General features: G+C 37.8%; 3 protein-coding genes across 6 annotated transcripts in view; 1 reads left to right on the top strand and 2 right to left on the bottom strand.

The window, feature by feature from the left end:
* LOC126964926 (uncharacterized) lies at nucleotides 1–17,244 on the bottom strand. Of its 3 annotated transcripts, XM_050808251.1 has the most exons (4): nucleotides 17,096–17,244; nucleotides 8,043–8,203; nucleotides 6,269–6,455; nucleotides 1–5,371 (listed from the first exon to the last, which is right to left on the bottom strand). In XM_050808251.1, exon 4 carries the CDS (start codon nucleotides 4,543–4,545, stop codon nucleotides 3,217–3,219), a length of 1,329 nt encoding a protein of 442 aa, XP_050664208.1. In that variant the 5' UTR covers nucleotides 4,546–5,371; nucleotides 6,269–6,455; nucleotides 8,043–8,203; nucleotides 17,096–17,244; the 3' UTR covers nucleotides 1–3,216. The 3 variants fall into 3 exon arrangements, with proteins under 3 accessions (XP_050664208.1, XP_050664209.1, XP_050664210.1); XM_050808252.1 differs by lacking the exons at nucleotides 6,269–6,455; nucleotides 17,096–17,244 and having other exon boundaries at nucleotides 8,043–8,357; XM_050808253.1 differs by lacking the exons at nucleotides 6,269–6,455; nucleotides 8,043–8,203; nucleotides 17,096–17,244 and adding an exon at nucleotides 5,899–6,149.
* Nucleotides 1–24,971, bottom strand: part of LOC126964928 (protein CLP1 homolog) — a 261,415-nt gene that overhangs the window by 104,836 nt on the left and 131,608 nt on the right. The gene's annotated exons all lie outside the window — the stretch shown is intronic.
* Nucleotides 14,982–24,971, top strand: part of LOC126964932 (molybdopterin synthase catalytic subunit) — a 13,269-nt gene continuing 3,279 nt past the window's right edge. The window contains exons 1-4 of one of the 2 annotated variants that reach the window (XM_050808262.1): nucleotides 14,982–15,251; nucleotides 16,388–16,503; nucleotides 19,914–20,089; nucleotides 23,242–23,472. In XM_050808262.1, coding sequence (XP_050664219.1) covers nucleotides 15,123–15,251; nucleotides 16,388–16,503; nucleotides 19,914–20,089; nucleotides 23,242–23,472 — 652 coding nt within the window. In that variant the 5' untranslated portion in view covers nucleotides 14,982–15,122. Of the gene's footprint in view, nucleotides 15,252–16,387; nucleotides 16,504–19,913; nucleotides 23,187–23,241; nucleotides 23,473–24,971 lie in introns of those variants that run through there. The other variant, XM_050808263.1, reaches the window with a different exon arrangement.

Consider the following 24,971-nt stretch of genomic DNA (forward strand, 5'->3'; position numbering starts at 1 on the left):
TAAAACACCATTATCAGATTTATTTAAACATCCAACAAACTTTCCATCACTCAATAAGACAGAGAACACACAAGACATCATTAATTTAATTTTATCCAATCCAGCAGCAATGAACCTAATCACAGAATCAATAATAAAAGTCATTACACTAAATAAAACACAGAATCAAAGCATTAGCTCACACGCAATTAGTTCAGCTATTAGAGATACCATAGAAATTAAAAATAAAACGTCACATTCAACTGTCACAAACTTAACATAGTACAGTGGAATGCTCAAAGTCTGTTGAGTAACAGACTTGAGCTTCAAAACCTTTATGAGCAGGACATACACATAGCCCTTATATCAGAATTTTGGCTTAAACCAAATATACAGTTTTCTATCAGAGGTTATACAATACTAAGAAATGATTGTGGTAATGATCACAATGGTGTAGCAATTTTTGTTAGAAATGGCATTTATTTTCAAAAGTTAGAAACATTTTCTGAGAACTCCTTGCAAAATGTAGCAATCAAAATTAAATACAAACAAAAATACATTTTTGCGCCCAAGCAAGGGAATGGGCTACCCGACGGGAGGGAGGTGGTGAATGCTCATGCATACCAACGCAGCCTAAGTCTGCGTTGGTTATGTGGGACTCACGTGAAACCCACTAAACACCACCTGCAGTTGGCTTTGGGCAGGTGCCCTCTAAGCCTACATCGAAGGCGACCTTCTCTTCGGGAGAGAGAGGCGCTAGCGGCACTCCCTATGGAGTTTCCGCTGGGATATTGCACAGAAGGTGCTATCTAATTGGGACTAGTGACATCAGAAGGATGATCACAAAGTAGAGGTGAATCTAAATGCGTCTGATTATCCCCGGATGCCAAGAGGCGTTCCAGGTCAGACGAGAGTTTGTTAGGGGGATCGGAGAGGGCGTGTCTGGGCCTCCTGACTTGATAAAGTGAAGGAGGGGGGGGGGGGGGGGGGGGGTATAATCCGCTGCCTCCTTAATCAGGGGATTTGGGTGATTGTCTGAGGACTTAAAGAAAGTTTCAGACAAGCACTTTAGGTTTTGTTGGATGGTGGGGAGCTCTAAGTCCCGGTGAAGGTCTGCGTTTCTAACGCACCAGTGGGCATTGACAGCCTTACGGCAGAAAATGGATTGGACTGTTTGGAGTTTATCTATAATATTGGGTTTCGCATGAGCGAAAACTGGAGCGGTGTAAGTCATAACCGGTCGAATGCAAACCTTGAAGAGTGTTCGCTTGTTCCTAAAAGACATTTTACTGTGCCTACCTAACATACTGTTTAGGCGGTACAGATAGAAGCGGGCGGTTCCGGTCACCTTCTGGACGTGAGGCCTGAAGGTGAATTGGGAGTCGAGGGTCACATCCAAGTACTTGGCTGTGGACCTGAAGGGGATAGGGGAGCCTAATAGATGAATGGGTCGATCCCGGCAGAAGCGTCTGCGCTTAAAATCAAAACGGACTGTGGAGCTTTTATCCGGGTTGACCTCAATACGCCATTTCCTAAACCAGTCACCTAGCTCATTAACTGAGCGTTGGAGCCTGGAGAGGACTGAAGATATCTGTTGGGACTGGACGTAGAGAGCGGTATCGTCAGCGAAGAGAGAGAGTTGGACTCCAAGCGGTTGGAAAGAAGCAGTGGTCGAGGCAGGCGTTGAAGAGGAGGACAAGAAAGAAGATCACCTGCTCGGGGAAGTGTTTGAGCGCCAGGTTGGAAATACCGTCGGCTCCTGGAGCTTTGCCAGGTTTTAATCCACGGATGATAGATTTAACCTCCTCTACAGTAGTTGGAATGGGATCGTCGGTGAGAGGTATTGAGTTCAGACGGCTGACCTCATTCTCCACCGACGCTACGTGGAGGGGTTCAAAAGAAGAAGTGCTGGGTGAGCATTGTGAAGCAATGCTTTCAGCAAAACACTCCGCTTTATCCCTGTCCTCGAAAGCTGTACTGCCGTCGGGGCGTATCAAAGGCGGAGTGTGGAATATTGCGTCAGTACGAAGGGCTTTCGCCACTTTGTAATACGCCTGGTGTGAAGGGGAAATGTTCTCCATGAGTGAATACCAATTGGAATTCCTCAATTCGGAGAGACGTAACCTAACTTGGCTCTGGAGGAAGTTAGCGCGTGACCTTATAGTTGGGCGTTGGGTACTTGGCGGCTCTTCTGAGAGCTGCATTCTTGGCTCTAATGAGGTTCATGACATCAAGCGGGAGCTTATGGGTGTTAACCTTAACCACCCGCTCGTTGTCATGGAGAGCGGAATGCACTGTTTGAGTAAGTGCTTTTACCGTGATGTCAATCTTATCCGTACTGTCGAAATAGTTGGACGAGATTGCATATGGTGAATTGGGGGCATCAAAAGTTGATGCAAGAGACTCCCTATAACCCTCCCAGTTGGTGAGGGTTTTAGGGTGAGTGGTGGTAGGGGTGGGGGCATGGGGCCCGAGCTTGAGGGAGACTGGACGATGGTCGGAGCCCAGGTCATCGAGTGGTTCAATCGCCCTTAAATTAAGAGCGACACCCTTGACCAAGGCGATGTCTAAAATATCGGGAGAGTGTGCTACGTTATCCGGGTAGTGTGTTGGAGAGGTGGGACTTAGGACGTCTAAGTCCATAGACCTAATTAGACGGCGGAGCTTGATGCCATTCCCGTTTGTGGATAGACACTACCAGTCAGTGTGTTTGGAGTTGAAATCTCCAAACAAGATGACTGAGTCACCTAGTGAGAGAAGAGTCTCAAGGTCGCTCTGGAGAGGTATCTTGAGACGGTCCGCCACGACGGTCGTCGGCTCTGCCATTGTGTACAAGAGAGTAGGAAGGGATCGATAATCCCTTTGAAGCGTCGGGTTTAAAGAATGTTTCTTGGATAAGCAATAGGTCGACGTCCTTATTGCGAACAAATTCCTTAATCTCTGGGAGGTTGGTGCGCAGGCCGCGCGTATTGAATCAGACAAGTGATACGCCCTGAGGCTTCACTCGCCCCATGTTCTGTGATGAAGCGTTACGCGATTGGGACATTAGTACATAGAATTCACCAAGTCTTGGTGCGCTATCATCGCAATAAGGCGCTCATGTGGAGACCTAGCTGTTTTGAATTTGTTGGCTAGAATGTTGAATTATTTAATGTCGAATTCTCCATTCGTCAAGAAACTCAGGGGGGTTATGCACTCCAGAGTCTGGTTGAGGAGGTGTTGCCCATCTGCGGCCACTCAGGGTGACTTGCACGGGGCGGGAATTGACATTAGATGTCTGGGCCGGACTTTAGACCGGGGCTGCTTCTCCCAAGAAGTGGAGAGTAAAGGCCCGGTTGTCCTGTTCCTCAGTTGAGGAAAGTTCGCGCCAGTGGCCGGAGGTGGCCCTGGTTTTGAAGACTGCTTCCTAGCAGTCTTCGTTGTTGAGTGACGAGGGGCGCGGGGACATCCGCGGTAGTTCGCGGGATGTCCTTCCTGCCCACAAAGGACGCAAGCGGGACGCAAACACTCCTTGGTTGTGTGAGGCTCTAGGCACTTGACGCACCTAGGCGGGGCTGAGCAGTTTGCAGCTGCGTGGCCATAAAGCTGGCAGCGATGGCACTGCCCTGGGAAGCCCCGTCTGTGTGGAGCTTCTACTCGGATGTTTGAGAGCCCACATACGATGAGCTCTCTCTTGAAAATTTCCCTCGACTCGGGGACATTGGTTAGGATAACCAGAGCCAGAGGGTATTTCTTGCCGGATCGGCTGTACATTTTGTGTACAGCCTCGGCCTTGAACCCTTGCATGGTCAGGTCCTCCAGGATGACCTCACTGGGGAGCTCATAAGGGACGCCACGTAGAATGGCTTTCACTTTGCGCTCTTCCGGAAGCGCATAAGTGTGGTATGCGACACTCTTATGAGTGAGGAGGCGAGTGAGGACTCGGAAGTCCTCCGTAGTCGGGACGACTACGCGGATGGCTTCACCCGTGTTGGTAGCTCGGGTGTATTGCACCTTTTTGTCGGCGCAGAGCTGTGCAACATAAGTCCACTTTGCCTTGTCTCGGATGAAGATAGGCGGTGGGGGCTTATTTGCAGGGAGGACAGGCGTGCAGCGCGTGGCTGGCTTCATAGATGAGGTGATAGAGACCTCGGGCAAGCTAATGTCGAGAGACATTAGAGGGACAGGGGTTGGGGCGGAGAGTACGTTATCCGTGGAGGTGGCTGAGCGCTTGGACTGGCGCTTCTTCCTGGATTGAACCAGTTGGAAAGGTTCTCCAGAGGGAAGTCGGGAGGTGTTGACAACGGAGCCAGTGACAGTTCCGTTGTCAGAGTCCTCAGAGGAGGACTGGACTGGCCGCTTTCGGCCGCAGGAGGCGGAGTCGGAGAACTCCATGTCCTCGGGAGTAGTTTTGTGAGCGGAGGGCTCATCGGGGGACGCGGGGGAGTCAGCAAGGGGCCGACTTGGAGTGTTGAATACGGAGGAGAGGCTATCGACTCGTGACTGGTCGAAATGGAGATTTGCGGCTTTAAGCAAAGCCACAATCTGGACTACAACGGCGTTGACATGGTCCGCTGATAGAGCCATGCTGATGAAGCCTCCCCGCCGAGGGCAGAGAGCAACGGGGGTTGGAAGTGGCGCGGCTATCCCTAATGGTTATAGCCGCGAACCGTCACCCTTGGGATAAGCCCAAGTGCAATGGGATCGGGTCGTCCGGTTTCTCTCAGGTCAGGAGGTCTGAGAAACGCACCGGGTCAACATTAGCCGAGTTAGTTGTCACCGTTAGGTATCCTTCATTTCAACCGCGATGACACGCAACTCACTTACTACAATAAAAATTGCTGTAAACAAGCTGCGGGCCGGAACGAATTCGACTTAACCAGTCGAACTGTACCACACGTAGCGTAGCACTGGGCGTAGCTTGGCGGCGTAGCGGGGCGTGAGCACAGGCGCGTGTAGTAGTCTGCTCGGCGCAGGGGCTGAGAAGACGAAAAAAGACATCTCAATTGTTAGCTTTTATAGTCCTGGCAACAGTGTACCTAACTTTGACAAATCTAAATTTAATAGACTGTTGCATAATATTCCAAAACCACTAATAATTGCTGGTGATTTTAATGCTCACCATACCATTTGGGGTTGTAATAGAACCAATTCTAGAGGTAGAGACATCATGGATGTAATGGACGATAATGACTTAATGCTCTTAAATAATGATCAACCAACTATAGTGGGTACTAATTTTTGGAGACCAAATCTAACAATAGTATCATCTTCATTATTCCTGTGCTGTGAATGGCAAGTTCATCAGGACTCTTTGGGCAGCTATCACTTGCCTACAATCACAAAATTTTCCATGGTAGTGTCGGAAACTGAATCTTCTTCAATTCCATCCAACATTCCTCCACACAGTAATCTGAAAATAGTAAATTGGGACCAATATGAGAACTTAGTAAATGACTTGTTAAAACAATTTGATATAAATAATTGTAATCTACAGAAGTCTTACAATAACTTCTGTTCCATAATTCTTAGAGTGGTAGAAAATTCAGTACCTAAAACCAACTACCACTGTAACAATATTACTAATCTACCTAAAAGAAAGTGACAACTTCCCTGTTGGAATGGGCAATGTACTAAAGTGGTAGAAGATTGCAAACAGGCTTATCTGTTATTCAAATCAAATTGCAATATCCAAAACTACATTCATTTTAAGCAAGCTCAAGCAAAGAAAAAATGTATATTAAGACTTGAACATCGTAAATCCCGGACAGATTTTTGCTCCACCATAAATAGGTTAACACCAATGAAACAGATTTGGACAAAAATGAGGAAATTTAAGAACTTATATTCTAATAATAGTTTCTCTAGCAATAATTGGATATCCAACTTTTTACACAAATATACTACAAATATACAGTACCAAATTTGACAATTATTCACAATAATCATCCTTTAAATAGCACCAACTCTTTTATGATTGCCCCTTTTACTATTGAAGAATTAAAAGCTGGTCTATCATCAAGAAAGGACTCTGCATGCGGTTTGGATTGGCTCTCCCATAAAATGTTTAAACTCCTAAACTCTTCTAACTTAAATAAGTTTCTAAAAATATTAAATCTCCTATGGAAGAACTCCACTATTCCAGAAGAATGGAAAACAGACTGTCTAATTCCAATTTTAAAGCATGGGAAAGATTCTAGTTCAGCTGATTCATATGGTCCTTTCACACTAAGCTCGTGTGTTGGTAAAATTTTTGAACAATTAATAAAACAGAGATTAATATTTTATATTGATAGTAACAACCTCTTACCTAATAATTAATTTGGATTTTGATGTGGTCGTTCTGCTTGTGAGAGTTATACGGCATTTATGTCTTGACATCCATAGTGCCCAGATTGACAATAAGATATTGGCTGGTGTTTTTTTGGATGTTGTAGGAGCATTTAATAATGTTGATTTAGAACAATTATCATCAATTCTTCTATCCTTAAATGTCCCTGAAAAAATAGTTGGATATTCAATTTCTTGCATGGTCGTAAACTTTATGTTAGAGTCAATAACCAATTAATAGGTCCTCGATATTCATATAGAGGCATATCGCAGGGCGGAATTTTGAGTCCATTGCTCTTTATAATCTACATAAATCAAATAAATATTGTTTTGGGTAATAGAGTTTCTAACCTCCAATTTGCTGATGATCTAGTAGTGTATATATAGTTCAGGACTTAATTTATCAAATGTTGTGTTAGATCTTAATGTTAGCACTCAAAAAATTGGAGCTTTATTTTCAATATCTTAGTCTTGAGGTCAGTATTGACAAAAGCAAAGAAGTAATATTTTCAAAGCATTCTATAAGAATAAGAGATGCAAAAATATATTATGGTACTCAGGAAATTTCAATAGATAATTCAATAAAGTTTTTAGGAGTTACATTTTTAAGTAATTTTAGATGGCACAAATAGGCCTGCAACATTCTGAAATCATTAGCTGGTACATATTGGGGTGCAGACCCACGCATCTTGCTAACACTATATAAGTCATTAGTCCGTAGCCATTTTGAGTATGCCTTCTTTTGTTATGGTGGAGTAATTACATTAGTGAATAAATTAGAAAAAACACAAAATAAATGCTTAAGGATCATAACGGGAGCTTTTAGGTCTACTCCTATTATATCATTACAAGTAGAATGTAATATTCTCCCACTAGCTCTTAGATTCAAATATCTACAAACAAAATTCTTTCTCAAATTAACTTTTATTAATAATCATCCACTCCTATTAAAGATACAGGACTATATTAACCAAACTGACAATAATTCCTACTATCAAGTAGAAGGCATCTCTGATTTGTTACATTTTTCTTGTGATCATAATCTATTTTCTAGTATTCTTTGGCCATGTTATTTAAATTCTTATAATTCAAAATATACACCTATTAAAATAATTATGCATGAATCATTAAAATATAAGGAAGATGTATATAGTATGCTGTCAGAGTGGCAAAATTATAACCAACTTTATACTGATGGATCTAAAAGTAATACTGCTGTCTCTATGGCAGTTTATGACATACAACTGCGGAGTGGGTTTGGTCATAGGTTAAATACCTTGGCTAGTATATACACAGCAGAATGTGCTGCCATATAAGCTCTCTAGAATATATATATTGGAGAACAGTCATATAATAATTGGATTGTTATAACGGATAGCATGAGTGTTTTAAAAGCTTTACAATATCCTAAATGTAATGTTACAACTAATTTCATCATTTACAATATTAGAGACAAATATCAATGCTTATCCCTAACAAAAGAAATTGTTTTATTCTGGACTCCTTCACACATATGCGTGGAAGGAAAGGAGAAGCTGATTATCTTGCTAAATCTATTGTGAATAGTAATCAGATACATACTGCTTTGAACATTCCCATACCACATACAGATGCACTGTCTCATTTTAAAGGTACATTCTTGCAAGACTTTCAGATTTATTGGCAACAAGTTGTTCAAACAAAGGGCAAATGGTTAGCCGACATTAAAAACGAAATCTCTCCTCCCTGGTTTGTTAAAAAGAAAAAATACTTACACAGAAAATTTTACACCACAATTTGTCGGTTACGTCTGGGACATTCTCGTATTGGTGCTCATCTATTTATGATCGGTGTTTTAGATTCTCCAACTTGTCAATTCTGTAATTTATCCATCCAAACTCTTGATCACATTTTCTTTGACTGTCCCCAATATAATCTACAAAGATTTACATTGACAGACTTGGATATTTATAAGAATGCTGAAAACATCCCGCGCTCACTTCAGCAGTTATTGAAAACTTATGACTGCTTCGTGCCGCTTTACAAATTTATAGTTTCAACGGTAGGCGAAATTTGAAAATACGGCTTGGCTTTTGACACTGTGTAAGGGCACAGACAAAACATATTCGTCCATAAATTATTATTGGACTTGTGTTTATAATGTAAATTTGAGTTCATACTTAATACTCCGGAGTTGAATTTTTTTTACAAAATATAAATAAAAAATTGGATTTCGGTAGCTAACACGCGTGAGTCGAGTGTTATTACAGTTTATAATTATATTTTCTCACAGTGCCTATTAATAACTTGTGTATAGCAGTTTTTATTATCTTATTGGTGGTGGAGTATTTTTACTAGTAAGTATTTATTAACAATTTAACATAGATATCTAATTGCGTGCTTACTAACTTAGACTTACTACCAACTTATCCATTATGGATATAACCCCCCCAGAACCTCCGGATCCTCCGGATATTCCATTACCTGGATCGAAACGTCGTTTACAGGACAGCGCAACACATAACGCAAATGCAGTCTCTAAAAAGACAATTATTGATACCGATATGGCTTCTGCATCCATACAGAATATATATAATCACCCAACTTTAGTTGTGGGGATTAAAGAATACACCTCATTAGATAAAGGTCCATTTATTATTCATGTTTCCCGCACTGAAGAAGATCCCTCTTCAGGTTTAACAATAAGACCTATAAAATTTGGTCAACTTTTACACAGACATAAAGTTGCCAATATATGCCCGGATGGTATTCAAAAAGTTGGTAGGAATAAAATAGCAGTAACCTTCAAATCAGCTTCAGATGCCAACAAATTTTTAGATAACCCACTTTTAACTGCAAACAAATATGAAGCAAATATACCTAATTATAATATTACAAAGATGGGTATTGTCCGCCAGGTTCCGGTGGACTTATCCATGAATGAGTTTGTCGAGTCAGTTGATCTTCCCACAGGTTGTGGAAAGATTTTAAAAGCTCGCAGGCTCAATAGAAAAGTTATTGAGGATAATAAAGTTTCTTGGATCCCAACCCAAACTATAGTTATTACTTTCCAAGGACAATCACTCCCTACCAGAATATTCCTATTCCATAACTCCCTTCCAGTAGAAACTTACCTCTTCCCCACCGTTCAATGTCAGAACTGCAGCAGATTTGGACACATTAAAACTACATGCAGATTCAACTCAAGGTGTTATAAATGTGCCCAATCCCAGTCTGGTGACTCATGTAATATACTAGAAAAAGATGCAAATTGTATTAATTGTTCTGGACAACATTTTTCCACCAATAAAGGTTGTCCTGAACATGGTAGGCAAAGAACAATTAAAATAATAATGTCACAAGAGAACATCTCTTATGTAGAGGCAGCAAAGCGTTGCCCAAAATCTACAAGGCCATTCACAGAAATTCTAAGTAATCCTTCCTCATCCCATAATGCCCCTACAACCCACACGAGCCAGACTAGTATTCCTTCTGTTCCAACTACCTCATATAGGAAAACTGTTACTTCTCTTCCACACTCTAGAGCCCCATTAAGCAAGTCCTATGATAAAGCTGCTCATCAGGCCATTATTGCTGAGGTACCTTCAGTGTTCCCCAATGGCTCAGCATTAATGCATCAGTCTATTCCCTCCTCTACAGTACAGAATGAAAACCTCCTGGAGGTTCTCCTTTCACTCATTCTAAGTCTCATATCAAGTAACACTCTTAACATACCGTCCAACGTTGCCCATAAACTATCTCACATCTTATCCCTTTGTAACAATCATGGCCCCAGTGACCATCCTTCAATGGAACACCAGAAGCCTACGTCCTAGGAAACCAAGCCTTATTCATCTTATAAATAAATACCTTCCCTCTGCCATCGCCATATCTGAGACATGGCTGGCCCCTGGATCACACTTCAGGGTCCCGGGCTATGCATGCCTCAGGGATGATCAAGCAGATGGTGTTGGTGCAGGCTGTGCCTTATTTATAAGATGCACCCTTCCCTTTTCCCCAATAATCCTTCCAAACCAACATCCTGGTATAAATATTGTTGCTGCAAAAGTTTTGAACATCTCCATGGTCTCTATATACATCCCTCAACCTCATTCAACTATGATTGCAGACATCCTCCATTTAATCTCGTCTATTCCCTCTCCTATGATTCTAATGGGAGATTTTAATGCACATCACATGTCTTGGGGCTCTAGCACTACTGATTATTTTTCTCTTTCCCTTCTTGATATTTTTGATGAATGTAATCTCTGCATAATAAATGATGGCTCTCCAACCCGCAGGGTTGCTCCTTCTCAAAATTCAAAAAGTGCAGTTGACCTGACCCTATGTTCTCCTTGTCTTGCTTCTCTTATTTCTTGGAACATCCTTCAAAATTCCAATGGCAGTGATCACTATCCTATTATCATTTCATTACCTGATAAAGTAATCCCTGCTCAAAATTTTTCCCCTTCTCTCAAATACAGATTAACAAATGCTAATTGGCAGCAATTTTCCACTTGCCTTGATGAAAAAATTTTAAGCTTTCCCAATCCTAACCATTCAAATGCTGTTGAAATTTATAATAAATTAGCAGAGGCCATGATATTTAGTGCTGACCAAAATTTTCCCATAAAAAAACCATCCAATAGTAAAATTTCAACTTCCAAAAGAACCTCTTTTGGCAGTTTTTCTAGATATAGAATCCGCATATGATAACGTGTCTCTTCCTCTGCTCAGGAGCAAACTCATTCAGCTGAGTATTCCAGCGAAGTTAACTCGATTCATATGCAATATGCTAATGGAGCGAACAATTACCATTAAAGAGGATTGAGGATGGGCCTCATACCTACCTCCTAAAACAGTTTGGAAAGGTTTACCTCAAGGTTCTGTTCTCAGTCCTTTACTATACAACCTGTATACCTCTGATATTTCTAGCACAGTTACCCCCTTTTGCCAAATCTTGCAATATGCAGATGATATTGTTCTATATACTTCTGATAAGTCTATACAGGCTTCTTCTAATCGTTTGAGTCATGCTCTAGAATATCTCTCATCATAGCTCTTGCAACATGGGCTAACACTATCACCTTCCAAAAGTAGGGTAGTTTTATTCACCAACAAAAGACGTCTCCCTGTAATCAAAGTCAAAATTTACAATATTGAAGTTCCTTTTGTCGATAATGTTAAGTTCTTGGGTGTATGGTTGGATCAAAAATTGACAGGTGTAAAGCACTTTAACTACATCTCCCAAAAGTGTGAAAAAAATATTAATATCCTTCGGTCATTATCTGGCGTTTGGTGGGGGGCTCACCCCTTCACCCAAAGATTGCTATACAATGCCATAATTCGTAGCCACATGGATTATGGCACGTTACTTTTGGTTCCAGGCAATAAGGCAGGTTTAGATAAGTTAGACAAATTACAGGCAAAATGTTTGCGCATTATATTAGGAGCTATGAAATCTAGTCCTATTAATGCTATGCAGGTCGAGTGTGTAGAACCTCCCCTCTCGCTTCGTCGACAGTTCCTCGCTAATAAACTGTTTTTTAAATTTGCGGAATTCCGGGATCACCCTTTGCTGCATAAATTAGATCAATTAGTTGGCCTATACAACAATAACCAAATTTCTCAAGATAAGAGATCATGTCTTGCCCATAGTTACCTATTGTACTCTCAACTCCCTAACCCCTTTTTTCAACTTTCGAAATTACCGCTATTCTCAATGCCTTTTAATGCACTCACCTTCCAACCCTTAATAATTTTAGATCTGGGCATTAATAAGTTCACCATAGAAGCTAACAAAACATTTTCTCATGTTATGCATTCAGATTTCCAAAATTGGCATAAGATTTTCACTGATGCTTCTAAAATACACATGAGCCCAGTTGGTGTTGCAGTATGGATCCCCTCCACAAGAATTGTATTAAGTTATAGCTGCCCAACTGTCACTTCGGTATTCACAGGGGAAGCAATTGCTATACTTGAAGCTATTTTATTTATTAAGTCCCATGGCCTAAACAATTCTATTATATTATCAGACTCCAAAAGCTGCCTTCAATCCATCCTCTCAAATCCATTTCGCTCAAAAAGTAGGTTTCCAATTATACTTAAGATAAGAGAAAACTTGAAAGAGTGCTATGATCTCAACATCAACATAGTTCTAGCATGGATACCAGGCCATGCAGGTATAATCGGCAATGAAAATGCTGATGCTTGTGCCAGGTCAGCTGCTCATACAGGTTCCCAACAACATTCTCAAATCTTCTCTCATGACTTGTGCTCCACTTTGAAAATAAATATATTTGAGAGGTGGTCAAACATCTGGCAGGTTTCCAAAACTGTTAAAGGCGTCTTTTATGGTGATATACAACCTGTAATCCCTTTAAAACCGTGGTTCTCGAAATTTAGATTCCCCAATAAATCAATAATATCAACAGTTTGCCGGTTACGCTTAAACCACTCTTGCACTCCAGTATTCCTAGCCAAATTAAGAATTAGAGACCATTCTCTATGTGAATGTGGACTTGATGAGGGAAATGTAGACCATTTATTCTTTAATTGCCCTTTAATGAAGTCTTCCTTGTACAACTTTATACCTCCTGAAATCCCCCGCCCCACTTCCATGAAATGCCTCCTCACCTTTGTTTTCACTCCTTTTGTAAATACTTTATGTAAATATATTAAACAGAATAATATTAAGTTATAACTAACACAATAAATGTTTATATAAGTAATATTATTAGTGTTTGTCCATTATAATCTAACAGCATGTATATTTGTTTCAGGTATAATAAGAAAATAAATCTGTTTTGATTCTGGGCACCGGTCATTACTATAATCACTTATAAATTCGTTTACACCGATCAAATGACACACTCTAAGCTTGTTGGTCTACTGAAACGTGACATTGGCGAGTTGTGGTGCCCCTTCCACAGAAGCCACTAGAAAGAATAGAATAGAATAGAATGTAAATTTTAATGTATAAATGTAAACAGTATATATGTAGGTATACCTTAAATTAGTTTCATATTATCTTATAATTATTATATTCAACTATTATTCATCATTATTACTTATAATTCATGTATAATATATTTCTTATAACGTATATGAGATTTATATTTTAGTATTATATCATAAAAGTTTATTATTATTAAACCCGCCCGGGGTTTAAGCTTGATCTTCATTGGAACAAGAATATTATCAATAAAAGACTTGACTTCGGCCTTTCATGCGAACCTATATGTATATGAAGAAACTGAAACATGAAGAACACGAAATACTACTTTTATGTGAAATTGTACTATTTATGTTTGAAGATGAAGATGATATAAAGACTTAGCTTGACTTTGAACAAGCTGTGTAAAGTGAAGACTGAAGAAGAAGACTGAAGAATAGAAAAATAAAAATAAGACTTGGCTGTATGGGCTTTTGACCCCTTTGCCTGTACAGATGGACGAACAGAATCAAAAAAAATAAAAATGTCTTTGTTGAACTTAGTGTATAAATTCTCTTTGATCTTTGTGAATATAACAACTGTCACAGTCACTAGTCAGTCACAGAGTACGGAACACGAACCACCTGGTACCTGCAACATTATGAAAAACTGAATCAATTACAAAATGAGAAAGTAAAAACACACAATTCAATACAGAAGCGGTACTTAGAATGGAAAAATTATTGCAAGTGTTATAAATGCAGACAGTGTTTGTAGTATCATAATATAATGATCGATTGGGTTTACGCTTATTTAAATGTACGTGTATAATCTCGAATCTATTTATAAATCATCGGTGTTTATGTATTTTTTAACACTAAATCCATATTTAAAATTCATTTATTTAATTTAAGATTATATCAATTGTTTCTACTCTAGTGCTCTACATATAAACAGTGTACTACGACTTAGAAATTCGGTAACCGGTTTCGTAATCAGTACCTAATTATTGCGTTATGTGCCGAATATAATATGTAATTAAATTGTGCAATAGTAGGTTTTTAATACATGACTTACGGTACACAGAGTCCATTTGTTGACTGATTTCTCAATCTTTAAAAATATAAATATAAAGTTTGTTTACTTGCATTGAGATTCCAAAATATCTTATCAATATCTAAGCTTTTTATAATACTAATAATAAATATAATTACCATCAAAGTCCATATTACATTGAATCTGTTTGGATGAAGGAACACCCTGTGTGTTTTAAGTTTATTTTAACATTCATACAGTATCTGTTTTTATGTTTTCTTAGTAAATAATATGAATCTCCTCTCATGATTTAATTTTATTTCATCAGACATGAATTTATACTTGAATTCATGACTGTCCCAGAAGGGCAGGACAGCTTACAGACCCGTGCCATGGACCTGAGTCCTTAAATATTTTGTAAAGTTCTTCTATCACATATTCCATACAAGATCTCTTATTCCTGGTACTACAAGCTAATCCATCCATACATAGGCATCCTATATTTACTCTACAAATCTTGTCTGGTCAATCTACTTATATTCATTATCTTTATGACCAATGAATTATTCTAATATCTGTTTCAGAGTAAAGTATGGAAATAGAGAATGCAGTCACAGTAAAGGTTCTCTTTTTTGCAAAATCCAAAGAACTAGCTGGAACTCGAGAGTCCAGAATCAATCTTCCTAGGAAAGTAGCTTATAGTCAACTCCTCAACTTAATTACTAAGACATACAACTTAGAAGGTATTAAGAACAATATTTTACTAGCAAAGAATGAAGAGGTGTGTTCAGACACCAGGGATATAGAAGTCACAGAGTTTGATAGCATTGCAGTGATTCCACCATTGAGTGGGGGATAACTTGGTCTAACTTAATTCCTAAAGATGGATCATTTAAAACTGACTATAGATAAATTATCTATAGAAGCAATAAGTGAATTGGTGATAAATGATAGTTGTGGTGCTGTGTCACTATTTGTTGGCACAACAAGAGATAATTTTGAGGGTAAAAAGGTTAGTATATTTTATCTTAGCTATCATGATAAACAATACATAGTAATTTTATTATTTTTATTTGTAGCTTGAATCATATTTTTTTGACTTGTTTGTACATAAGTATATTAAGTATGTCATGTAAGTCACACAAACGTTTTTTAACAATTCTTTTAAATTTCGTAACACATTTGTTGTGTACATTTTCTGGGATCATATTGCAAAAACATATACATCACCCATTTAATGACTAACTCGACACAACTGGCATTTATTTTTTTCTCAAAATTGATTCATTTAGAATTCTTTTTGATGTCATTTCTAATAACTACTAGATACTACTACCGCTTCGGAAACAAATGGCGCTCTGAGAGAGAAGAAGCGGCGCAAGAAACTCTCCCAGCATTCTTTTTTTTTGCGCTCTTTTCAATAAAAATATACAATATTGTATTTTCTATCGCTATAAAATAATCACAATCTAGTCTCAGGCTGTCGGATCATTTAGATATTCAGCAGTGGAGTAATAGGATTTACGACAGAGCCATTTTTTTATAAAACATTTAAATTTATTTATAGATAATGCCTGAACAGTGGCTGGGACTTTATTATAGAAGTGTATACATTTACCCTTAAAGCTATTATGTATCTTATGAAGCCTACTAGAATTAGTTACAAGCAATCCCTTATTTCTAGTGTTATAATAATGAAAATCACTATTAAGAGCAAAAAGGTGGCCATTTTTGTGATTCATTTACTGTTCAGTAGGCATAACAAGTTTATGTTTGTTCCTCGTGTTAAAATGATGACTGTCACAGTTTCTAGCAAATTTCTTTATGTGCTTATCAACATATAGAACATTATCAAAAATATATTGAGATGCAACAGTCAAAATTTAAATAAACATTTTGACTGCTGCATCTGAATATATTTTTTTCCTTTTAAACTTTAAATTTATCTCTTAATGATTCCTTAGGACCTAGGTTATAAATAGCGCTAACAGCCCTCTGCTGCAGCACAAAGATGGTATTAATATCTATCTATAAACTATGTTTAGTTCTGCTTTTGTATATTTAATAATTATCTCGTTTTTATTGTGAAAGCAGAGACTACTAAAAATTATGAATATTCTCAGTTTCAAGCATATCTCTATATTTCAGGTAGTAAGATTAGAATATGAAGCTTATGAACCAATGGCCTTGAAGTCGATGAAGAGTATCTGTGATGAGATGAGGAACAAATGGTCCACTTTACATGGAATAGCTATTTATCATAGGTATGTATTGTAATATAATTGCCAATGATTAAAATAGATTGGTTTTACTATAGCAGGATTTAAAAATATTTATTGAATAGCTATGGTTTGTAATAGAACATTGGCACTTATTGAGATAGTATAATTGTTTATGCCTTACAAAATAAAATATAGGTACTGCAAGTGATCTGTTTCACTCAGAATAAATTAGACAACATATTTCTGCTGGCTATATTGGCATAGAACATAAGAGTTATTTGTGGATAACAGGGTTGATTGTACAAATACTTAACTATTTGAACAATTAGTTATAAGTAACACTGTTTAGAATTCTTATGTCATTTCTAATATACTAGACTTTACTACCGCTTCAGAGAGAAATGGCGCTCTGAGAGAGTAGAAGCGGCGCAAGAAACTCTCCCAGCATTTTCTTTTTTGCACTCTTTTTAATCAAATATACGGTATTGTATAGTTATTGCTATAAAATAATCATAATCTAGGCTGTCGGATCACTTAGATATTCCTCTGTGGAGTAGTTGGATTTACGACTGAGCCATTTTTTAATAAAACATTTAAATTTATTTATAGATAATACATGAACAGACTCACTAACATATAAGTCACACATATTTGCGACATTTGCTGTCTTCAGTTGAAGCAGCCTCCTAAGTATCAACTACAGTAATTTTGGATGTGCATCCAAAGCGTCATCGCAAGTCGCTTTTCACACCAGCGCCCTTCCCTTGCCCAGGCTATTAATTAATTCCATCAGGACGCTTGCTTGGCTCTAAAATAGCTGGTATATTGAGAGTGGCGAATGCCCTACATATGACTTCATTAATGCTGGTGTGATGATATGGACTTCCAATTTTAGGCAGAAGAGCCATTTTATTTTACTTAATATACTTATGCTTACTGATTAAAAAACAAATATAAATATACAGTGTGTTAAAATAGTATACATTAATTGTTAGCTGATGTTAATTACATTTTTTGTTAGTCTAGATCATAGTTTCTCAACCTTATTTTGCTCACCGCCCACTTTGAGAATATGTTTTTTTTCTAGAGTATTTTCGTGTATTTTTTTGCCTTTTTAGACTATATTTTTTAATCTACCCACGCCCCATCGGCGCCATCTCAATGCCCCCTAATATTCTCTGGGTGTTCTACTGCCCCCCCGAAAGTCTCAAACGTCCACAAGGGGGTGTTATCGCCCACGTTGAGAACCTATGGTCTAGAGTCTAGGCTCAAGCTGTGCACATATACATGTTTATCAATAGCAAGCATACACAGTTGAATAAAACACTTTTTGAAAGGTTAAAACGCGTGTCGGGGCAACCCCAGTCGCCCGGAAAGGCTCGAATCATCGGGTTAGCTAAAATAATAGTAAAAATTGTTCACTATTATTTTAAGAGTAAAAATTACATTTTATTTATTTATCACGGGGAGTGTTCCGAAGTTTCTGTTTAACCTGATTCCTGCCGCTGAATTCCACCTTCGCACGACACGCCTCAAGTTAGGATATCATCCCCACCCACCTGGATGTGTGGCGGTCATCCACATTGCGGTTTTCAAGGAGCTTTCTTCCACGGCGGCGGTGATCACTTAACACCAGGTGACCCGTACGCTCGTTTGTCCTCGTATTCCATAAAAAAAATATTTACTATTCTTTTAAAAGTAAAAATTTATTTACTTTTATTTTAGCAGACTATCTATTTCGCAAAAAGTATTTAAAAAAATACAGAAACAATTACACGAGTTTTAATCCTTTAAAAAGTGTTTTATTTAAATGTTTAACACTCGCGTTAATATCAAAAAGGAAATACTACACAGTTGAACAAATAATGAGATATAAAGTAACCTTGATAACACAACAGACACTTAGTATTATTATTGTGTCCTGACCTTGTCTCTCATAGTATGTAATCAACATTTATGATGCAATAACTATCTGTTAGTAAATGATATGACCTAAAATATATTTCATCTACCCAACATACGTTCGGTGTTTCATAGTGAAATAATCATTAATTGAATCTTTTTTTTTATGAAAATGAGGGACGAGACGAGCTGATGGTAATTGATACGCCCTGTCCATTACAATGTAGTGCACTACATCTGCTCAGGATTCTTGAAAAACCCAAAAATTCTGAGTGGCACTACAATTGCGTTCGTCACCTTGAGACGTAAGATATTAAGTCTCATTTGCCCAGTAATTTCCACTAACTACGGCGCCCTTCAGACCGTAAAACAGTAATATTTACACATTACTAGCAGAAATAGGCGCCGTTGTGGTACCCATAATCTAGCCGGCATCCTGTGCAAAGGAGCCTTCCACTGATAAATCTTCTACTAATTACATTAAAACAAAAGTGAAATCTTATTGACAATATTTATTGCCAAACTTATTAAATCATTGCAAGATATATAATTTATATTAATTTCTTGTAAATTAAAATGCCGTGTTATGCACTAAAAGTGTCGGTGGCGCAAGGTTAATGCGGACGCTAGCACCGGTACGTCCCCGCCCGTCATGTTCCTACTTTCGATATTCTGAATTAATATGTTCATTCGATGCTCTTACGGCATCGTGATAAAATCTACACACGCCTGCGACGAAATCCAAAGGTCTTGGGACCGAAGTTCGTTATGGGGCGTTGCCGAGGGATACCCTAGCCGGCAAAAAACGTCCGTAACGTTAAAAAAAAAGCGTAAGATTTTTATGTATAGTCTATGTATGATGGCTATACAGTGTCTAATGCATAGTCTACGCGATGACTGTATTGCAGATTGTCATTATTATTATTATATCATTCGATAAATACACCATCTGGTGGTAAAATTTTTATTTATGACAATAAGGGAAGAGACGAGCAGGAGGTTCAGTTAATGATAATTGATACGCCTTGCCCATTACAATGCAATGCCACTCAGGATTTTTCGGGTTGTGTGTAGATGATCAGCTCTTAAACCTATACGATAACCAGTGTGAGGAACCTTTGCACAGGATGCCGGCTAGATTATGGGTATCACAGCGGCACCCATTTCTGCCGTGAATCAGTTATGTGTAAGCATTACTGTGTTTCGGTCTGAAGGGCGCCGTATCTAATGAAATTACTGGGCAAATAAGACTTAACATCCTATGTCTCAAGGTGACGAGCGCAGTTGTAGTGCCGCTCAGAATTTTTGAGGATTTCAGCTGCATCCTGCTCGTCTCGTCCCGTATTGTCATAAAAAACTCAGCGCTGGCTTTACAAGACAACCATCGTGTCTTTAAAATATGCAGACGACGTCGTGTTGCGTTAAATAGCCAGTGATTACATTACCTTTGTCGAATGCATCACTAATGTGCAGGTTTACAGTTGTCACTGGCTATAAGATCTGTGTTGGACTAACAAAACTAAGCTGAAATGAAGCATATTACTTTTCAGATTGGGCAATGTCCCGTGCGGTGAGGCATCCATAGTGATAGCTGTGAGCAGTCCACATCGCAGGGAGTCCCTGGACGCCGTAGCGTTCTGCATCGACACCTTCAAGGGCAACGTGCCCGTCTGGAAGAAAGAGGTTTACGAAGGGAGCGAGCCCGTCTGGAAGGAGAATGTGGAATGTGCGTGGTCTTCCAAACGAACACAGAGAGTCTAATACATTGTGTATTGGAGTCCTTTAGTGATGGGCAATAAATAATGCACATCGGTTGTTATAAAGAGATATTCCGCCAGTTTCAGATTTATAGAGTGCTGTCTGTTTCTTTCACTCCATCATGACCTTTTGACACTATCTGTGGTTTTGTCCTGGACACCAGTGGGATGCTCTTTTGCACCGAATGTCGGCTAGATTTTGAGTACCACAACGGCGCCTATTTCTGCCGTGAAGCAGTAATGTGTAAATATTATATGTGTTTCGGTCTGAAGGGCGCCGTAGCTAGTGGAATTTCTGGGCAAATGAGACTTGACATCTTATGTCTCAAGGTGACGAGCGCAGTTGTAGTGCCGCTCAGAATTTTTAGGGTTTTTCAATAATCCTGAGCAGCACTGCATTGTAATGGGCAGGGCGTATCAATAACCGTCAGCTGAACGTCCTGCTCGTCTCGTCCCTGATTTTCATTTAAAAAAAAATTGTCGCACTACATGGATATAGATCTTTACAGAGCTGGTTGTCTCTTTAGCCTATCTATATCTAGTTCGTGGTATGTTACTGGTTAGGACATCTGGTGCTCAGATAATATTGTCACTTGTCATCTACACGGTATCAGGCATTTCCATGTTATTTATGCAACTTTTGTGCAATAAGGGGTATTAAAACATGAACGTGGGTTGATAATATCACATGAGTGTTTTAATACATAATTATCAACAGTTCCATACAAGACTATCGACACCCATAATATTAATCCTCTATAAAAGATTCTGAAACAGTTAGCTTACTGCTCACACAAAAAAAAGCCAGTCCTAGTAACCATTACATCATCCAAACGAGTGTTGTAATGTTGTACTGAATTTCATTACAACACTCGTTTGGATGATGTAATGGTAATTAGGACATTGGGTGTTTTAATGTTGGCAATAAGCTTACTGTTTTAGAATCTTTAATAGAGGATTTAAAGCATGAGTGTAGATAATAGTTATTTATGCAACTATTGTGTAAATAAGGGGTATTAAAACACGAATGTGGATTTATCTCACGAGGCGAAGCCGAGTGTGATAATAGTATCACATGAGTGTTTTAATACCTAATTATCAACAGTTGCATACAAGACTATCTACACCCAGAATATGAATCCTCTAAAAGATTCTGGAACAGTTAGCTTACTGCTAACATTAAAATACCAGTCCTAGTAGTAACCTTATATCATTCGTTACTGATTATATACAAATAAAATAAGTATTAATGAAACAATTATTTATTTTAGTAGTAATTTACATTTTGTATAGTGCAATAATTAAAATTCACTCGAATATGATGTTATTTTGCAGCGTTTAAAATGAATCGCTCATTTTTTGTAAACAAAACAATAAAAATATCGAAGAAAAATGGCGGGGATTCGAATAACCTACTTTTTTTTTACGGCGCGCGACGTTCTGGGAGTGTGGAGCGCGCGTAAACGAAAATGTTCTTTTTTTGAAATTCATACAGATATCACGCATTGAGAAATAAGAATGTGGCTGTATGTTGAAACTCTTTGCGCATGAAGGGATTAAAAAAAACATAGGAGTGTTGTTATGAAATTCAGTACAACATTACAACACTCTTTTGAGTGATGTAATGGTTATTAGAACATTGGGTGTTTTAATGTTGGCAATAAGCTTACTGTTTTAGAATCTTTAATAGAGGATTTAAAGCATGGGTGTAGATAAAATGAATTATGCATTATTTATTTCTGGTAATTAAGTGCAACTATTTATACTTCATTAAATGTTTATTAGAGAGTCTTACTTCAACATTATTCAAACATCTTCCTCATGTTTGGATGACTGATATTGTTGGCAGATATATTGAACTACCCTATTTCACTGTTTCTTTATCGTCATACGTAAAAATATCGGGGAAATTCAGAAAACCCTGCTAGACATCCCGTTAAGTATAACATAAAAGTTATTGTGTAAGTTGAAATTGATTGTGTCTAAGTTTTATTTCTCAAGACGATTTATTATTAAAATTACAGTGGTCACTATCTTATCAATAGAGTATTATAGGGTCGTTAAATAACATTTTGGTCTCCAAATATTTCTCAACTATTAACAATTGATAACCAGTACTCAATATCATTCACCTTGTAGATTGGGGTCACATATACCATTCAATCTTACACAATCAAAACAGAACAAAATACATACATACATAAACTCACACCTTGTTCCCGTCGGGGTAGGCAGAGACAATAGAATGCCAGACCAAAATAAGACAATACAATATTTTAAATGCATTGTGACTTACAAAACTATAAAGTATATATTATGTTGTAAGTTAGTTTTTACTATATTATTTTACTTGTGCAATGGTTGTCCTAGTTTAAGTGCCTATTTAATTTATAAGCATGTGATTTTTTGAACAAAATGCATATCATGGTGTAGGTTTTTTTTTATTTGATACATTGCTGTGTCCTCTCTTTTTGTGCACAGCAATATAAAATAGTTTGTTATACAGCTTGTTGTGAATATGTAGCGTAGAGAAAAGTTCCTTTTCAAATGAGAATTATAAATATATATATTTTTATTACATTGGTTAAAACCAAGTGTTGTTTACTATGTATTAAAACAATAAGTATACTTATTAGGTCGAAATATTAAAAAAACACATTGATTACTTGTGTCATACTGATTGTTGCTATAAGGCCAAATATTATATATATTTATTAATATGTTTATAAAATATTTTTTTATGACTACTCTCGCATTATTTCAGTATGAATATGTATTTGCTGAGATCATTGTAAAAAACAGTTTGAGCAGTCTACTTCAGTAATAATTCAATGTCTTGTTTTAAATTTTATGGATTGAGAAGTTGCCAATAAAAAATAAAATAATCCTCAAGACTTCCATTTTTAAATTTCGTAATTGCTTTTCTATAGCTTTTATTATAAGTGGCCAGTTCCAGAAACTCTCAGTATGCTTCACATATACAAAATTTATTATCTTGTTATTTTTAAGATTGTTACGTAGCCTGTTAAGTGTTGAAAGTACATAAATAAAAATATTTTCATTGAATTCTTGTTTGATTTGACTCACAAATATGATATTAACCTTATACCGAATATTTTAGGTGTAAAAAGAGAAAGTATCAAAGTGGACAATAGTTTGGTTCAGATTAATGTAAATAACGAAGAGTTAACGAAACGCATTCAGAACTTTATCGAGAGGAAACGCGAGCAAGTCAATATGAGTAATATCATCGATTTTATACCGGGCAAGAGCGAGATGGACGATGAGGAGTCGTGTGCTAGAGTGAGAACGCAGTTCGTGAAGCGAAATGACTCGAAAGGTCATTTGAAAAGTAAGTCCTAAAATAAGTCCTCCACAGTGCGGTATTCTAGGAGCTTTCTTCCACGTACTAAAAAGCTGTGGAATGAGCTTCCTTGTGCGGTGTTTCCGGGACGATACGACATGGGTATCTCCAAAAAAAGCGCGTACACCTTTCTTAAAGGCCGGCAACGCTCTTGTGATTCCTCTGGTGTTGCAAGAGAATGTGGGCGGCGGTGATCACTTAACACCAGGTGACCCGTACGCTCGTTTGTCCTCCTATTCCATAAAAAAAAATCGTGCTTGCCTTAATCTGCTTATTCTTTTTGTTATGAGCTTGTTATAAGGAGCCAAAATCTTGTCATGTGTTTTGAAGGCTAAACGTTCCCGGTCGAATATAGATAGAGTTATGATTCACCACAAAATCCCTCAAAATATTATTTCTCCAATTATCTTACACACTTCAGGGTCTCTCAATAAGTAGTGCTGTGAAACTCAGACGTACGCGAATTCAAATATTTTTATTCAAAATCACTTATTGAACGTCAAAAACTACTACCTATTCAAAATGGACTGCCTCAGACCTGAGAAGAATGGGCGCAAGAAACTCAGCGGGCTTTTTTAGTAAAAATATGAATTGCAATGTAATATCATACAATATAGGTACATTTATAATTAAAGAGCCTGAGGATGTTCGCTTCATTCCCAGTCTGTGGTAACTTTAAGAAAATAATTTATGCTATAGTAACCTTTTCCACAGAAACGTTTTTTAATAATTGTTTTAAATTTCGTAACATATTTGTACATTTTCTGGGATTAGATTAGATTTAGGACCTAGGACGGTTATAAATAGTGCGAATAGCCCTCGTCTGCAGCACAAACATGGTATTAATATCGGCTGCACTGCCCCATGAATGAAGATCAATTCAACAAACGGATCAATTTAGTGTACCTACCACAAATAACAAAATATCTAAGTTAATTAATTTTTTGCTAAGTTATTAATAAACTTTTATAAAGTTTCATCCAGATATTACGAAATAGGGCGGGAGAAAGAGAAATCAGAGTGTGGGTAGCGAGGCGAGTGAAAGAAGAGAGACCTTTCTTCCTTGACAAGGCCGAAAAGGGAGTTGATGCACGCCCACCCGCGAGGAGCATGCGGTGACGAATACAGCACTTAAATCACTCGTCATATTTGGTCTTCAATAATCCTTTCACAGAAATTGATTTTGGTTGGCTGTGCTGTAAAATTTAGTTCTATTATGCGAACGAAAATTCTCCTTGATCTTCAATGTCGGACATACCTTCGCGTCGCTTCATTTTACGTTTTGCTGCTTTTTTACCAATCTTTAAAATACGTAGGTAATTATAACAAAAATGACATTCAAAACAATACCAAACAATGCCTTGTTTGGTCTGAGGGATAAAGCTTTCTATCAAACATTGAATATATTTAATTTTGTGTGTTCGTCTACAGTACATTTTTCTTTTACGTACAACGAAATTGTGGAATGAACTTTCTTACGTGGTGCT

Source organism: Leptidea sinapis, chromosome 6, assembly GCF_905404315.1.
Source record: "Leptidea sinapis chromosome 6, ilLepSina1.1, whole genome shotgun sequence".
Taxonomy (NCBI): Eukaryota; Metazoa; Arthropoda; class Insecta; order Lepidoptera; family Pieridae; genus Leptidea; species Leptidea sinapis.